The sequence below is a fragment of the Nyctibius grandis genome, chromosome 7 (genome assembly GCF_013368605.1).
Source record: "Nyctibius grandis isolate bNycGra1 chromosome 7, bNycGra1.pri, whole genome shotgun sequence".
Lineage (NCBI taxonomy): Eukaryota > Metazoa > Chordata > Aves > Nyctibiiformes > Nyctibiidae > Nyctibius > Nyctibius grandis.
The window spans coordinates 49,717,042-49,735,884 of record NC_090664.1 but is presented as its reverse complement, the minus strand read 5'-3'; the positions used below and the strand labels follow the sequence as shown (position 1 = coordinate 49,735,884).

The 18,843-nt window shown below is 37.1% G+C and overlaps 1 protein-coding gene across 1 annotated transcript in view; it reads left to right on the top strand.

The window, feature by feature from the left end:
• UBE3C (ubiquitin protein ligase E3C) overlaps positions 1–18,843 on the top strand; it is an 81,918-nt gene that overhangs the window by 54,112 nt on the left and 8,963 nt on the right. Inside the window, exons 19-22 of the mRNA XM_068404652.1 lie at positions 8,843–9,055; positions 17,377–17,565; positions 17,658–17,724; positions 18,603–18,733. Of these exons, the coding sequence (XP_068260753.1) occupies positions 8,843–9,055; positions 17,377–17,565; positions 17,658–17,724; positions 18,603–18,733 (600 nt within the window). The remainder of the gene's footprint in view (positions 1–8,842; positions 9,056–17,376; positions 17,566–17,657; positions 17,725–18,602; positions 18,734–18,843) is intronic.

The following is an 18,843-nucleotide window of genomic DNA, read 5'->3' as shown; positions in this document are numbered from 1 at the left end:
GCTTGGCTTAAATCAGCACACTCGTAACTGATTTGTGCTGCAACCACACAATTCTAGTACCTAGAAAGGTAGGTATGGAATTAGTGACACTGGCACAAAGAGGCGGTAATTTGTATAAACTTTTTGTTTTATTAATTTCAGTTACCCTGCACATGATTTTGTAGACTCAGCATTTTGCTTAAAAGCAAGTTAGCTGATCATTTGTCTCAGAAAATCCTGAATCATCTGAAATGGAATAAAACCAGGAATTTACCATTTAAAGTGGCATGTTCTTTTAATTATACATTTACAGTGCAGAAACACAATCATAAGAGAACGAAATTGATACCTTGTGGAAGTTACTTCATGATTTATGAATGTAGATGTAAACTAATCTGAATCCATTTTCTGACACGGTTATTCAGCTTGACAATTCCTTTGTGTTCATTTAACATAACCAATTATCTTTTGATTACAAATAGCTACGTTAGTACTAACCTTGTAAATATATGTCTAGCACTAAAAGACTACTGAAATGTGGTATTTTAACTCTAAATCTTTAGGAAGGAAAAGTGTGTATTGATAGATTGTGATATTTATTGGGTCATAATGTATTTAAATTTTCTTTAATGCATATGTTAGTGATTGTTTACTGTGATAAAGTGCATAGAGGTCTCTGCAAGGAGTTCTGCATGGGAAGAATTACCTCATGTCAGTGGTCACTCCTCAATTAAAAGCTCCATTAGCAGATGATTCCTGCTTCTGGTTTGTGTACTGATTGCGTTTTATTGCCTCTAAATCAGGTTCCTAGACAGGGAATAAATAAACAGTTAGAGTGTGTGGTAATGGTATCCTGATCTTTTTTCACAGTTGGGAACACCTACATCCATTTCAGTCAATAAGGTTTGGAATATTTACTGAAATTCTTTAGTCTATTTGAACTCTCTTCAAAAATGACTAGTTTCACTGCTGTTAAAATACAGATTTATCTTAGAAGCATATCCAGACGTTAGTTATATAGTAGTAAGTGTTTCAGTTTTTCAGAAGACTATCACTTAAATAAGGAGGAGATATCTTCCTTTTATCTTCAGTTCTTACTAAATTGTGTTTAAATTTGAGACAAGAAAAAATCTATTAAGCCTTCAGTGGAACTTCAGTAGTGAATGATAACTATCAGTTATCCAGTGCAGCCACAGTTACCTCTAGTCTGTCCCTCTCCTATCCCTCAAAACCCCTCAAATGACATTGATAGCAATTTATATCATATACATGGTGTAAATTACAGAGATAACAGTTCCTCTTAAACCAGAAAGAAAGTACCAAGCTGATGAAATGGTGGTTTTCTGCAAGTACCAACATTTCTGAAGCACTCTGTTTTGGTAATAAAAATTCTTGTAATAAAATTAAATACGTCCTAAATTCTTAGAATAAAAATATTAACATGACTTTCCATTTTTAAATTAAAAATGAACTCAAGGTCATTATGCTTGATATGCTCCAATGGAGTCTTTGGAAATGGATCCCTACATTTTTCTGTTAATGTGTTCATGAGTTGTGAGTTGGTTTTGTGCTTATCACACACCTCCAGTCCATTTCAGATATTTACACTGACTGCAGCAAATTTGACAGGCAGGCCCCTCACATCTGAGTCTTTGCTACCCCAAATCTCTGGAACTTCTATGAACTGGTACTTACTGACCTTCAAATTCCCAGGGAGTGGGAAATCAGAAGTAAAATCAATTTACAAAAGGCTTTATTTTTTCTGAATAAATATTTTTAAATCTGAGGGTACTAGCAGTGCTGCAAGGGGTGTAAATAAGGCGCTCTCAGAAGCCTGCTTACAGGCACCTAGCTGTGTAATTTTGGACTCCTACTTTTTTAAAAGGTAGAAAAGGCATCCAGTATTTGAACAAAAAGTGCACTATGAATTTTTGCGGTCATCTAGGGAAGATGATGTACCAGATTTTCCATTACTACGGTGATACGAATGCATTTAGAGGTCTCTGCTATTATAGAGCTCAGGGAGCTGAGAAACAGTGACTTAAAGCTACCAGGTAGCAGACGTATTGCATTGTGACACACACCTGATAGAATTAGTTTTATTTTATCGTATTGGCATTAGAAACAGTATCAATTTGTTTTTGCTCACTTTAAAGCACATTATTAGGTATATATGCAAGAAATTATTTTATCTTAAAGTTACTAAATGCAAGCTTTAAAAAAGCTTCAAAAATACCAGTACATGTTAATTTTAATGTAACATAGTTTTAGTTTATCTTTTTCATTAGGGTAGAAAAGGCTTTGCTGGCCACAAAGGCTTTGTGAACGTGATGAGATATTTCTAGGATATAAATAATACGGTAGAAGGAAGTTCTAATGGTTTTGCTATTTTTCTATCATTTTTATTAATGGTTATATACAGCTTTGAAGATCTATTGCACTCTGTAAGTGCTAAGTATTATTTAATAGTAACTGCTTAAAATGACTGAAATAGAAAGGGTTACGGTCTTGGGGGCTGATTAGGGAAATAACTGAACTGAAGCCCAGTCATTTACTGCCTCAGCCCATAAGCCATGTGTCTTTCTAGGGCTATGACTTTAGCATTGTTTAGATTTTAAAATACAGTTCTGGTTTGTAAAGGATTCATGGAAAGTAGAAGCAATGACTGATTAATTATTTTTTTTTTTTAAGAAAGATTTTAGTTGGAATAATAAATGAGAGAATTAATTGTAGACCTGAAAGTGTAAGTAAAGGCACTAAAGCTGCTTCACAGTCAGGGAGGTTTAGTTGGTTCATCTGTGAATTTGTTTATACAATTTGAACCTCATTCAGCATGTTGTAATGCTCATGTAACCTCTACTATATGTAGATAATTTGTCTGAAATGACTAGACTAGCTTAAATTTTGTCCAGTTTTAAAACACGGCACAAAGTCTTTTCTTTCTGAAGGGCAGTTTCCTAAATCTTGGGGTCACACCTGAACAGTACCTCGTGTGACCATGTAGAGCTTAAATAATATTGCGATAGTTACCATGTGTAGTCCCAGTCAGATATTATTCTCATTATGTTGAAAACGAGAAAAAAGCCCTCCTTGCTCAGAGAACTCTGTCATTTTTGTCCCTTCCTTACTATGTACTGCGTACAGCTGTCCTTCCAGCTGGGGTCTTTCGTCCGTAATATATTAAAGCTACTAATCGCGTGTCTATATTCTGAAAGTTGTTTGCCTTGAAGAACCATTCCTTGTTCCCCCACGTCACAGGTGTTTAATGAATGCATTCAGTGTATTCATAAGTATCTGAACGTAATATTTCTCACTTTAGATGACCAAGTTGTGATCTGTGTCACTGAATTGAGGAAAGGCTTTTGTAGATAGTCCATGTTGCGGTCAATTATAGTTGAACTATATTGTAATCACAACTAGCTAATATTATTTAAAGGAGAAACAATAGACTTCAGACTGTGTGCTTTGTGTGTGAAGTCAAAACCTATTACCCACAGTAGGCTATCTGTTATTTTGTTTGTTTTTAATATTCTGGTGTGTTGTAGGCATTCATGTGTATGAAGTTCCTTTTACTGAATACTTCCTCTTCCATACTGAAATAATTGCTCTCGGCCTTTTAACCAGAAAAAAACTTCTTTTAACCAGTTATTTAAAAGAAAAAAAAAGGCTAGCAAGGCATCTTGAGGTAATTGGGAAAACACTGGGGTGAAAAGTACCATAAATAATTTGTTACCGAAAGTGAGATTTGCTTGTTTGCTTTGTTTTGTTTAGTTGTTTCAGAAGCTTTTAAGTTATTTTAGTGGTTACATAGAGATGTCATAACTTTGCCTAAAGAGCATCCCTAACCTACATGAGTTTGAAATAGCACTGGGAAATCCAGGTTGGCCCTTTCAGCAGACATAACCTTTTAGCTACTGGCAGTATGTCACCCTACGAGCCTTACAGTGCTTGTGTGATTCCCATTGATGTAGACATCCCTGTCTCTGCTTCAGACTAGCCTCTTGCCCCAGTCTTGCATCTGCAAATTGCACTTTTGTGAAAGTGGAATGCTAATACTCCCAGCCGTTCAAGGAGGCAGAGGTATATAGGCTCTGTTAAGGTGTTTGTTATCTGTGTTTCACAACCCCCTCCCCCATCTAAACGTTAGAAACTAGAAGTCTGATGTCATATTTCACCACCAATTACTCCTTCCATGACTTCCTATCTAGATTTTTTGCTTTTTGTAAGTCAATTGCAGTTCATGGGACTGCAGGATAGAGACAATGAAGCAAAGTAAGGGGCTCGTTAGATAGGAGAGTTGGGAGCATGAACTGTCAGAATTCATCATAGAATGTCATCGGTCCCATAGATGACAACCATAAGAGTTAAAGGAAACTTGCCAAAGGGTGAGAGTACTTGAAGTTTGAGAAGAGATTAGTTTTAAAATATATATTGGTCAAGCTTACTGGCTTTGATCTCCTGAAGCAGTGTATGAACAGGAACTTCTGACTTAAGTCAAACAGAAGTCGTCACCTCCCTCCAAGAGCAAGCCAGTTTCTTCTGTCGGCATTGTTACTCATCGGATGCTGGAGGGGAAAAAGAGGACTGCTTCTGTGGGGAGAGCGTGACCTTATATTGTATTAAAGTACGTATCTAAGTATATTTTAATGGTGCAGCTTTGTATTGCAGCTAATAATTCTGACAGCTGGTTACCTCTGTAAGAGCTGGTCACAATTCCCTTGCCTGTTGCTGATGCTAGGCTCCTGCCTCCTTTATGTTGATGTTGCAGAAGGCCAGTTCAGGGAGTTCAACGGGCAGAAAACTAAGCTTAAAATCAGGTAACTTATAGCTCCCCAAGACAATTCACTAAGGGAAAAGAGGGAAGGAGTGAATCTCCCCTTTTGGCCATTAGAGACCTTATTGCTGTCTATAACTACCTGAAAGGAGGTTGTAGCGAGGTGGGTGTTGGTCTCTTCTCCCAAGTAACAAGTGATAGGACAAGAGGAAACGATCTCAAGTTGCACCAGGGAAGGTTTAGATTGGATATCAGGAAAAATTTCTTCACCAAAAGGGTTGTCAAGCAGTGGAACAGGCTGCCCAGGGAAGTGGTGGAGTCACCATCCCTGGAGGTATTTAAAAGATGAGTAGGTGTGGTGCTTAGGGACATGGTTTCGTGGTGGACTTGGTAGTGTTAGGTTAATGGTTGGACTTGATGATCTTAAAGGTCCTTTCCAACCAAAACGATTCTGTGATTCTATGAAATACCCATCAGGGCGGTCTTCCATGGGCAACTGCCTGCTCTAAGGTTGTGCTTCCGTTGAAACAAATAGTCCTGCTGTTCCTACCCAGTTCCAGCCATAGCTGTGAGATGGATCTGATTCTGATTTGAAAGCAAGCTCAACTTCAGTGTCGGTGCTGTGTCGGTGCTGTGCCAACACCCACCCCACCCCCCCAAACCCAAAACCTGACAGCCCAAACAAAGCACAACACAAATAAACTGCAAATTTTGAACCTTACTCAGCATGTTGTAATGCTCATGTAACCTCTACTATGCAACTACTGTACTTGCAGACAAACCCAGTTGAATCAGCAAGCTGATTTATTTCATCGCTGTGGCAGGAATGGGTGGAATCACATCTTTTGGCAGCAACAAGTAGTTTGGTCAGTTTATGCTGACTGAGAAACAGGGAAGTGAGACAGAAACTGAAAAATAAAGTTTCAGTTTATTTAGTCATATTCAATTGTACACAGCATTTCTCAGCCTCTCTGCGCAGTGCTGGAGCTGTAATGGTGTAATTTACCTCTTTGAAACAAAACCGAAGTTTAGAATGATTTTATTTACCAGAGTTTTAGTACATTTTTTATTAAAATTTATAAGGATAGCTTGACTTTCAAACTAATTAAAATACTACTGTTTGTCCTGTTTCCAAAAGTACTTTGCTTTTAATATTGCAATCACTTAGCTAAGAGAAAAAGGAGTAATTAAAGTTATTCTCAAGTTGCACAATGTAGTTTATTTAAAAATGCTTTATATAGTTTTTAGATGAAGTTATAAATGTTCACTTTGGAACTACCTGAAGATTAATAGTGATGCATTTGAAATGCATTATTTTTTTTATTGATTCTTAATGTAGTAAATTACTGAAGTTATTTGGCAGCAAACAGAAATAGCCAGTGATGTTGTTCACATTTATTTTCCTGATAGCGTCACAATTTGCATTAATTGCATTGCAGCTGCACTCACTTATATTAAAAAGCTTCTACTATAATTAATCCTTTTTATTTCAAATCATTTTGGCACAATTTCTAGCAATAAACACTCATAAAAGACAGACACTTGAAAAATAACATACAAGTTTCTTCAATATACCTATTGCTGTTTCTTCCTGACAAGGAATTATTGATAGGCTTCTAGGATCAAGTGTTGCAAGTGGTGAAGACTTAAGACCGGTTTGAAAAATGCTAAGTGGATTATTTTGCATAAAAAATGGACAGGTTTTGAATTTGTGTAATTAACCTGTGTTTAGAAAATACCTTGATTTATGTCTACATTTGTATTTCAGTTGCATACATTATGGAAATTTAATTTATAATCCATTTAGCTGATGTGATCATAGTTTTTAGTGCTATCATTTATTAGTCCTTGTATATTAAATGCTCTAAAGGCTTAAACCTGCCTTGTGTAAAAAATTACACCTCTACATTTACATTTTATGAGTCATAGATGGAATTCCATTTTAAATTCGGGTAGCTTTGATATATTTAAGGAATTACAATGGCTTTATTGTTACTAATGCAGGAACAGCAAACACTGACCTTATACATTGCAAATTAATGATTTATCCTTCTAGTTTGCTTTTAAAGTCAACTATACAAATGAGGATTTCGACTTCTACACCTTGAATAAATCATATAGCTCTAAATATAATGCACCCTTTGGCTTTGAACTCGTTACTCTCAATTCTTTCTGCAAGGTCTAACTCACCTCATAGAAATGTTCTTTCAAAAGTTAAAGGAATTGTGTATATTTTTCTTAATGTCTTTGTTGGAATATCGTTGAGTGATTACAGCTACAATTCTTCTTCTTTTTTCTTTTTTTTTTTTTCCCATTGTGCTTCCTTTTCTAAGTTTGCAGCAGATTATGGAGGAATTAAGTAATGCCAAAACACTGCTCTTGAAGAGTAAAAAGACAACAGTGATGTTATGTTGATGATGCCTTTTCTGATCAGTGATATTAATGATACTGTAAAGATTTGGTTGCCATTGTTAGAGGTGCTGATGTGGCAAACAAACTGGACAATGGGAAAGGCGATGCACAGACAGCATATTTCAGGAATGTTGTTTTAAAGGCAACGGTCTTTTATTTTTTTCTTTATTCATGTAGGCTTTCTCTAAATGATGTCATGTTTCTCTTTCTAGCTCTGAAGTTTCAGTCTCTCCTTTTGAGAGCTACCATAAGTAGTTTTTTCTCCCAATCAACAAGAAGTTGTTACTTATTGTATGAAAAATATGCAAAGTTGCTTTGCATTACATCAAAATGTGGTCATAGAATAGATCAACCAAATCACAGAATCATAGAATCGTTTTGGTTGGAAAGGACCTTTAAGATAATCAAGTCCAACCATTAACCTAACACTGCCAAGCCCACCACTAAACCATGTACCTAAGCACCACACCTACTTGCCTTTTAAATCCCTCCAGGGATGGTGACTCCACCACTTCCCTGTCCAGCCTGTTCCACTCCTTGATAATCCTTTCAGTGAAGAAATTTTTCCTGATATCCAATCTAAACCTCCCCTGGCACAACTTGAGATCGTTTCCTCTTGTCCTATCACTTGTTACCTGGGAGAAGAGACCAACACCCACCTCGCTACCACCTCCTTTCAGGTGATTGTATAGAGTGATAAGGTCTCCCCTGAGTCTCCTTTTCTCCAGGCTAAACAAGCCCAGTTCCTTCAGCTGTTTCTCATAAGGCTTGTTCTCCAGACCCTTCACCAGCTTTGTTGCCGCCCTTTGGACTCTCTCCAGCACCTCAAATTCTTTCCTGTAGTGAGGGGCCCAAAACCGAACACACAGAGAGTGATATTGCTGGGATTTTGTGCTTTTTTTAAAATTCTTGAGGAAACTCTCAGTTTACAGTAAAAATACGTTTTTCATGAGTGCTGCGTATTCGGGTCAGGCTCATTTTTGGTTCAGTAATCTTTTGACAGGTGTGTGAGGCATAGGAAAGACTGGACATATGATACAGACATAACTGGTAAGCTCTCGCCTTGGAAATCAGGATGGTTTCACGATGCCATTAAGCAGTAGAATTCACCAAAAATATGCAGCGATGAATCTGTATAACATGCAAGAGAAATAGTTTATTTGGGTTAGTTTAAAATGTACTGGTTTTACATAGTTATTTTTAAGGGCCAGACTATTTTACATGTAGCAATTGATATGAATGGAAAAATATTGCTTGTGACGATGCTAATGGCAGTAGAGATGCTAACTTTTTTTGGAAGACATTCCTGATGCAGTTGCATTGTCCTTCAGCAAACTTTGCTTTTCTTCCCAGTCTATGGAATTGATGCACTTCTGTTTGCTATCATGCTTCGGACAAGAAGGTTAATGACAGATAAGCAGTGACCTTACCTTTTAAATCACCACATAATTAATTTGTAAAATTTGGGAGCTTGGTATTTCACAAGAATATTCAAGTTCAAACTTCAGTTGAATATTTTTGAATTCATGTAATATCTGGGCTATTGCCATACCAAAAGATCCTATTCAGGCACCAAATTAAGAAGGAATTACCAAAAGTTGAGAAATAGAGAATAGCCTTCAGAATTCCTGCATGTACAATAAAATCTAATGTGCTTTTAATTGCTTTGTTTTTCAGGCTCTTTATGAAAATATGCTGGTGGAGCTGCCATTTGCTAGTTTTTTTCTTTCAAAATTACTGGGGACAAGTGCTGATGTTGACATTCATCATTTAGCTTCATTAGATCCAGAAATGTACAAAAATTTGCTTTTTCTCAAGAGCTATGAAGGGGATGTGGAAGAACTTGGACTAAACTTCACTGTGGTAAATAATGACCTTGGGGAAGCACAGGTAAGAATGGCTTTTTTTTTTTTTTTTTTCCTCTTCTGTATGACTGATGAATCATTGCTACCCCTACTAATTGATTTTTTAATTTAAAAGTGATAGGAAACAACTTTTAAAGGTGCTGTGTGTTGTGAGGCATCATAGGGATTCTGACCCAATATTTAGAGTAGAAAATAACTAATCGTATACTTAAATAACTTTTGATGATGACTTAAAGGCCTGGTCTCTTAGGTAGTAAACTATAGTGATTATTTTCTAACAGTCATACATGAAAAGTTCTATTGCCTGAGATAATTTCTTGAACAAAATATTTTATTTTGTTACTTTGGTTGCACTTCAAAGTACTGCCTGGTTTTGGAATCAAAAGTTAGAAATCAGAATGGTTTTAAATAATAATGACCCTTCGTTGTGAGATAAGCATTGTCTCCAGAGGGGACAAATGGGTGTTCAGTGCTACAAAAAAACAGTTAGTTAGGTCCATAACTATAGTTTTGAATGCAATTGTACTATATAATTTGATTGTGTCTTTTATTTGCTCTGTTGTGAGTACTAAAGATCACTTATGCTCATAGTAGAAAATAAATGTCACTAGAGCTTGAAAAGTGTGCCTGTATGTGTTAATACAGTTAACCTCCGTAGTTAAAGGCTTCTGTCATGCTTCCTCTTTCATTTTTGAGGATTTAGAATTGTTTACTGCTTATGGTCTACTTATACATGGTATTAATTAATAATTGGATCAAAAAAGTAGAGCTGACCACCTTGTGACATGCAGCAGCATCCAAATTCAGCCTTGTTTTTTGTGGAAGAAACAGGCTATAAAAGGGTTCTCTTGGGTTTGCCTGTTGGTCAGGGAAGCCTGGGACTATGCACATCTCACAGAAGCAGTAGCATCGCTGTGACGCAGCAGCTAGTCCTGGAAGTTGATGAGTTCTCTACTGCTGCTTAATCATAGCAAGTTTGATGTCCAAGACTTCTGCTATAACAGCATCAGGCTTGGACTTTACTTTCTGTCATCCATTTCCTGTCATTTTGGAAGATCCTAAACCTGGATTGCATCACGGTTTTAAAATAGCATCCTCAGATTTGGGGTTCCTGAATCATGCTGAAGGAGAGAGTCAACAATTGCCTGATATATGTAATGGTTCATGTTAAACGTATGCCAGATGTTAATTTTTTCCCCTGGGTTACACTCCCTATATGAAAACTTCTGACCTGCCCTGTCTTCAGAAAAACACTCAAAAACGTGAAGTAAAGGCATGTGATACAGATATATCAGAAAGCACGTTCTTAGAGCACCTGCTCTGTTGTACGATATTGTATGGCAGAGCACGAGCTCTGTTGTAGCATGTGCTGTAAGTGACTGATACTGAATTGTTGCCAATATAATGTAGGATTTTTGGGGCGGGGGGGTGAGTGTGTTGTTCGTATTCTGAAGGCATTCATTTAAATGCACTTAATAGTTTTGTTGATCACAGCTAATACAAATGCAGTTTAGTCTCTTAATTAAAAATTGAAAGTAGCTAATGTTTGCTGGAGAACTTACGGTTTCCATGCTTTATACATCACTCTGTATGTCCTCAAAAATTAGCCACACAAGTTAGAACTCACCTCAGCAAGTAAGGTAGAAGGACATAGAAAAGAGAAATAGCTCAGAAAAAACAGACAAGGAGATCCAAGTTAGAGATATTGCCAGCTCTACCTGCTCCAACAAAAACTTGTAAAAAGTGCATTCTTGCCAAGAAGCCTAATTTGTTTGTTAAAATTCTTTGAGGACTAGGGCTAGTACTATGAAGACTTTTGATTTTTAATTGTTTGGCATAACTTTACAAGGAAGATTATAACAGTGAGTTTCTGAGTGAAATGTTAGTTAAATTAAATATTCTGATGTTGTATTGCTGTTTCTACTTGGAGAGAGGACACTATCCCCATGAAGTATTAACCATCTTTTAATGAGACTGCATGTTAGTGTAGTACAACAACTACCTGAAGGGAGGTTGTAGTGAAGTGGGAGTCGGCCTCTTCTCCCGGGCAACTAGCGATAGGACAAGAGGACACAGCCTCAAGCTTCGCCAGGGGAGGTTCAGGTTGGACATTAGGAAGAATTTCTTTACAGAAAGGGTCATTAGCCATTGGAATGGGCTGCCCAGGGAGGTGGTGGAGTCACCATCTCTGGATGTGTTTAAGACTGGACATGGCACTTAGTGCCATGGTCTAGTTGACAGGGTGGTGTCAGGGCAATGGTTGGACTCGATGATCCCTGAGGTCTCTTCCAGCCTGGTTGATTCTGTGATTCTGTGGTTCTTGTCACCTTCTTCTGTGACAAGAATACATTTTGTCTGGTATTTGAGTTGTGTTAACCATTGCATGCTAATTAATTGTGTCAAGGTAAGGCTAATTCACTTTGGGAAAAGAGCTTAATTTGCACTCCTTATGTTGAATGTACATTATCTCTAGTTTTCAGCTAAACAACCACTTTAGCATCTAATAAATTAGTGCCCAATAAATGCATCATAAATCTGTCATTGTAAATAGCTATCCTCATGACAGTGTCTGTCCCGCAGTTGTGGCACAAAAGCATTATCTGCAATGAAAGACACATTCAAAAGGGGCTGTGTTGCCTCTGGCAGTAGTAGAAGGTAGAAATTCTATTATCAGCGTATTGATTCTAATCCTGTAATGTGCTTTTAGATCCCATTAAACTATTGTCAAAGTGCATTCACCAGAAGTTGAAAAAGGTACTTAATAATTTGCACATTAGACCTGCTAATTAGGGGAGCTATGCCATCAACCTTATCTTCCACCCCCAAATAGCTTTAGCTGTTGATAAAGAACTATCTAATGCAGTGATACCAACCTAGATTTCAGCTGTTGGATCTGCTGCATAAAATGGTGGCCTGTAAAAAGTCTCAAAAGAATGTCGACCTGTAGTTACAGGTGCCTTCAAGTAGCTGTGTATATTGATTTTACTTTTCCTTTTATCTTGGAGATTGGATTGTGATAAAATGGTTATAAAATGCTTATAATAAGCGTAAGGTTAACCAATTCAAGAAAGTACCTCTTCTTTTCAGACCTATCTTTTTTTTTTTAAATGAGGGAGTTGAGTTTTGTAGCTGTCCAAGGGAAGAGAGGAAGATTCAAACATATATTCTTTTTCAAAAATGTTAGATTCTGTACTTCACAGTCTTCTCAAACAGTTGAATATGACCAGAAGGCTCTATAAATAAAGGGTAGAAACACAAATCCACAGAACAGCACTAATATACAAGGCAGCGGTTTCTATGAAATCCGTATAGTACTGAGTTTGATGTCAGGAAACCTTCTTTGGCTTTTTTAAACAGATGTGAGTGCCATTTCTGTTACTGATCACTAAAGGAAATTTTTTGCCTTTCAATTTCCTTGCGAAAAAATTTTGAAGCCTTAAAAATAATATTGAAAGTTTCTGTCTTGGCAACTTCTTTACTAGGATACAGTGGCTTAGATCAACGATTTTGGAGGTTTTTCAGAAGCCAGATATTTAAGTTGAGGCTGATCCTTCTCAGGCAGATTTACAACACTTATGGCAAATGCATTCTTAGGCATTCAAATGCAGTCTGCTACCTGGAACGCCTGCCTGAATATCTGGAAGGCAGATGACAGGGAAAGAAAGAAAACCTTTATCTACTTGTTTTCAGAATAGGGAAAAACTTTAGGGGTTCTGTGAACAAAAGTGATCAGAGTCCAAAAGAAAAGATAAAGTGTTTTCATCTGTCCTAAAAACAGGTTTGTAAGAGTTCTTGACTTTGTAAGAGTGCTTTTTGAAATTGCACTGGGTATGTCTTAAGTCTTCAGACATAGAAAGAATACCTAGGTGACAGGTCCCTTATTCTTTCCTAAAATATTTCCCACTTTACCCTCTAAGTATTCCCTTTTTCTCCATTATCCTGGGAAGCAGCTGTTACTGCCAGATCTGTGTGAGCAGCAGCTAGCATTAAGTTTGTCTACCAACAGAAACTTGCCGTTGTTTGCCCGTATACAAAGTGACTTTGTGTGACAGATTATTATTAATAAGCCAGAAGATAAATCCCTTGAACTCTGCTTAGCCAATATTATGTTTTTTGCTGTTTCTCTGTTTTTTTGGTGTGTATTTATTTCAGTATTATTCTAATGTTCAAAATAGTAGATACAGTAACTCAAAATGATCGTCTGAACCGTTTGCTTGAACGGCAGCCGTACATAAAATAGAGGTTTGCTTCTTTTGTTTTGTACAGGCTGTGATGGTTTTCTTAAATAAGACTATAAATGTAAGCTGAGCGCATTTTTAGTATGTACTTGCAGAAACATATAATGGAACTTAGAGCCAAGAAAACTGTAAGTGAAGAAGTGCGTGCAGTTGTAGTTCCAGGAGTGTCTAACCTTCAGTCAGAGGCCTAATGCAATAATTGTGTTGACATTTCTAAAAAATGAAAAGCACCTTTTCCTGCAGATTTTTTAAAATATGGGACTTTTATATCCCATTTTGGTATTTTCCCTTCATTTTGAAGACATACTCAGAGTGTGGAATCGAATGCAGTTATCTATGGTATTGTTTGAATTATCCGAATACTTATCTAAATAATATGTATGATTTGATTGCTTTTAAAATATGTGATTTTGATAGTGAACCAAATTAAAATGCTGTGGGCTTTTTTTAAACTTAGATCCACAAAATAGAAAATACTGTGATGACACAAGCCTGCGGGCTTTGGGAAGTTTTCTATTCTCACCCATCTTGTGTAACTATCTTACACCATCTAGTGGTGAAAATTGGATGGACAACAATAAAAATGCAAGCTGATAAATCTTTTTAGGTTTTATAAATCGTGTTGTGGCCTTTTGGAAAAGGAACTCTTCAACAATCATTCCTGACATTTAGAACTAAGTTGGAATTCTGCAATAGTCCCTTTAAAACGCCGTGAAAGCCACGAATGAGTAAAAAGTGAACTACATCTACTACAGTTTTACTGCCAGCCCAAGTGTTACCATTTTCTGTCTTCTGTTTTACATCTTTTTTAGCCTTTATGGCATGTTATATTTATTATTCCTGCTACATTAGCCCCTTTGTTTCAGACTGTGATGATACTTTGACAAAATGGTGGTAGAATTAATCTCACATTCACAGACTCTGAGAATGGATAGTTAGATCACAGGAAAACCCCAGGAAATGCGGTTAACCGAATGCTGTGGTCTTACTTGTGGCATTGCAGACCTGAGGGGAGGAAGGGGAGCTGTGGAAGTGCTGCTGGATCAGAAGTCCAGGTTTGCTACTTAAAAATATAAAAATAAAAGCAAAAATGGGATTTTTAAAAAATAGTTTTTGTTATTTTCTAAAAATAGTGGTCAGAAAGTACAACACTTTTTTTCTCTGATTTGCAGGAAGAGAGAATAGCTTTTGTTATACAATGAATGCAGCTTTCCTGGCATCCTTAGACCACTGTGGAGAGAATACTATTATAATGCAAACATAAGCATAAATTAATCTGTGTCCTGATCTCTATTTGCTGCCCTGCAGGGAAAGTTAGACGTTTTACTTCATCTAGTGCTTGGATGAATCTTAAAACACAGCAGTTTTCTAGGACACCCTGCCAGTTAGTTCCCTTTTGCTATTCTAGGAAGGAAGTCAGTTCAAGCACCTTTTTGTGTAAATACTGAGCTCACAGAAATTATTGTACGCAAATGGAATAGTAACTGCCAGTTAGTTTATAGTTGGTGTCCATATTCCTAAGAGAAGCTTGATGAGTTTGGTGATACAAATATGCTTTAATATGGCCTAATTCAGTGTGTCCATACCTCAAAGACAGGAATTGTGTTTGGTGAAGTATTGACAAAAGAACAAGTAATTGTGCAGTTCTGCAAAACAAATAGAGTAACAAATTCTGTGATTCTGTGAGTAAATTTGAAAGTGGGCAGATAGTGAAGTACTACTAGTGTTGAGGTCTCAACAGTGATCTGTTCGTGTGGAACGTCATTGGTAGCTCTGATCCTGTAACACTAAAGAGGACAGGAATTTAAATAATAAGTAAGAGAAAGCTTTCTGATCTTATTAGGCTTTGTAAAGGGGTATTTTATAGGAGGAAATTAAAGGAACCTGAGTTACTTTAGTTCAGTGAAAATGTCTCTGGGAAGATTAATGAAGTTGCTGCCCATAAGTAATACATCACGGATATAATTTAGGAGGAAGGCAAAGACCATACTGAAATAAAGGACAATATTGAAATAACAACAATGGGTGTGAACAAACTTTACCCATTGGACGTGAAGTGGAAATTGGATTCATCTAATGATTGGAAACATTCTAATTATTGACTAACTTTCCAGTGACAATAGTAAAGCCACTATAGTGGGATGAAACACAGTACATTCCTAGACCGTGGTGTTGCCTGCAGTAGCAGAGGAGAAAGCTTAGCAGCGCAGGGGCCCCTTCTCATTAGATGTTTACACTGTGACAGGGAAGATGTCCCATACTTCTAGTAATACTCCTTGTGGACTTTACCAGTAAAAATATCCTCATCCTTAGGCCAGTCAGTGGCACCAGGTACTGGCCTGTACCCCCTAGACTGGCCAGCTGCATCGCATGCCAGGCTCTGCAAGGGGTGGACCACAGAGAAAGCTGTCCTGCCTCTTGTGTCCACGGTTCCTGTTGAAGGGGACTCACTCAGAAAGGAACAAGCTGATGTGTGCAGGGTATGAAACAAGAGTCAGCTAAACTGACACCTTCATTTTACTTAAATCTTCAGGCAGTAGGACCTGCACACAGACATGGTAGAGTATTGATGGGTTTCTTTACTGGAGGCGTAACAAAAGCAAGAAGCTTGCAGCTGAAGGATTAAAGTGGGAAGTAAGGCATATTTTAACACCTATTGTAATTCAGGTGGTTCTAGCTTATCGAGGGAAGTGGTAAATACTCCATCACGTGGAGTCTTTACACCAGGATTGCCTGTCTCTCTAAAAAATGTGCTCTAGCTCGTCTGTGGATTTATTGAGTTAAATACAGGAATCTCTAGACGGAATCAACTGGCCTGTGTTATCTGGGAGGTCAGATTCACAGATCTTAATGTTCTCTTTTGGCCTTAAAAAGCTGTGAATCAAGTAAAAATCTGAATGCTCAAAAGCACTGTGAATTTTTAATCATTTTGCATTTTGCATAGTACTAGAACAGCTCACATTATTAGGTAGCATGTTACAAAAGAAGCTATTCACTTGTTTAATGGTCTGTGCTCTAAAGATGTGATCATTACCACAGCCTGAAATGCACGTTTGTTTAAAAAAAAATAAAAAATTGCTGACTCTGGAGTGTAGAAAACCAAACTTTTTTTGGAAGGGTTCAGAAGGTGACAGTATCTCAGCTTTTCAGGTTTTTTTAATCCTCCTCTTAGTACTCTAATAATCCCTTCCAATTGAGCTGCTACTCAACAAAATTAATCTTATGTGGTAAAGAGTAGAATATGTAAAAGTTTTTAGTGTTTTAATAACAACTACCATTGATATTAGTTTATATCTTAATGCAATTACAGTATCTTTGGTTTGGGGGTTTTTCATTAAAAATTCTTCCATGCTGAGGTATCTTGGCGTACTTGAAGGACAAAAGTTAGGCTTCTCAGTAGAAAAACAAGGTTTAGGCTTGATTTTTTTTGTTTGTTTGTTTTTCAGTTTTGTACTAAGCATATATAACTTGATTTTTCAACAGTAGGAATTGTGAATGCTTATCATTCTGTAGATTAGGCTTGTATCAGAATCTTAATTTTTGACTTAGCAGACATTGCTTTTACTGTAATACAATCCTGCACAATTCATGGTCATCGAACAGTTAGAGAAGAGCCCAGGCAGTCAAGCACAGCTTTCCTAATCCAACTGGAAGGAGAGCGCTCTGTGTGAGCCCTGTGCTTATACAGGCTGCTTTCTCTTCCAGGGTACTTATTAGCATCAGTGAAGCTAGGGGCGAGCTTGCCAAGGGGAAGATTTTCACCTCAGTTTCTGTCTAAATTGCAGTGGTGAATTTATTACTGCACACTGTCTCCTATAAAAGAGCTCTGACTTTGCCGAATCCACTTTCTGGTAATAAACCATGGGGCAGCTGGAGGTGTAGGTCTAAAAACTGGATGCCATAGAATATGCTCTTATGAGTAAACAGAAAAAACCTACCTTTATAACTTGTCGTAATCTTATATCTTATTTTGAGGTGAATATTCTTGAGTATATTCTAGTAAACTTCAAATATATACATCACTTACTAGAATGTTCTGCAGTTCAATTTTACAGTTACAGCACACAGGATTAAAGTCATATCATGATGAAAATTGTTACGTTTATAGGTGGTTGAGCTGAAGCCAGGTGGAAAAGATATCCCTGTAACCAGCGCTAACCGAATCGCGTACATCCATCTGGTGGCAGACTACAGGTTAAACAAACAAATCCGACAGCATTGCCTTGCTTTCCGTCAGGGATTGGCCAATGTTGTGAATCTTGAATGGCTTCGAATGTTTGATCAACAGGAAATACAGGTACTTCTGCTTAGAACTGCAGAAAACAATTGCTTTAAACTGAAACAAATGCTAATATTTGCATGTAATTGTCTAATTTCCTTCACTGTCAGGTTCTGATTTCTGGTGCCCAGGTTCCTATTAGTTTGGATGACCTTAAATCCTTCACAAACTATTCAGGTAAGCATATTTTACTTGAATAAAAAAAAGTATTATGACTGACTCAGGAATAAATAAACTTGCTTTTTATCCTAGCTTTTCAAAAAAAAGTTGTAGGGTCATTCTTCTTAACTTCAGTTGTTAACTTTGGCCAAACTCTCTAGATGGGCCTGAATTTCAGAAGATGGGGTAAAATTACAACCTAATTTTGTAAATGCTGGGAAATACAGGTATGCAGTTTATTTTGTTAGCACACTTAAATACAAGTTTATAGCTGGATAATTAGACATGTAATTCCTTTTCTAAATGGATCTTAGTCAACGATTGTGTCTGGTTGCCCTGAAAATAGTCTGCAAATGACTTTGGGATAGTTGTTTCTACCACTGCATTCAGATGCCGTTTCTTAGCCTGAAGAGAGAGCTCATATTTTTCCCTTGTGAGAAATGCAAGGTATCTTACTTCATTTTTCCCTGCATTTATCATGAATGTAATCAAAAAGTAGTGACTATGTCATCAGTTCACAACTGAGCTTACCTTGAGGTAAGTTGATTCATTAAATAACATCCTGAGTCTTGCAGATTTTACAAACTCTTGGACTGAAAGGCAGTAATCCAAACTTACTAGGTAAATGCTAAACTGAATAAAATTAGTTTAAAATAAACAAATAGGATTCAGTGAAGAAAACTGCAGTTAAGAAGCTAAGGGAGGTAGTAGCCATAGGTAAGCAATGAAGGAGAAACTAAAAATGCAGTGATCAAAGAGATCTCTAGATACTGGAAGTCAGCAATGTGGGCCTGCTGGTTATAATATTTTCCCCAAAGATTGATGCTAGGTTTTCTGAAGAATTTATTTCTTACATAAAACTATTCTGCCTATAAATCATTTAAATCTCACTATAGGTGGCTACACAGCAGACCATCCTGTAATTAAAATATTCTGGAGAGTTGTTGAAAGCTTCACTGATGAAGAGAAACGCAAACTACTCAAGTTTGTAACAAGCTGCTCTCGACCGCCTCTTCTGGGGTTTAAGGTATATGTCTTCCCAACTTCCTGGCAAGTTTTTGTAAATAACTACAGATTATGATGCAGGCCGTTCTCATCTGTAGGAATTTACAGTTCGAGAAGAAAGTTCCTCTGTGA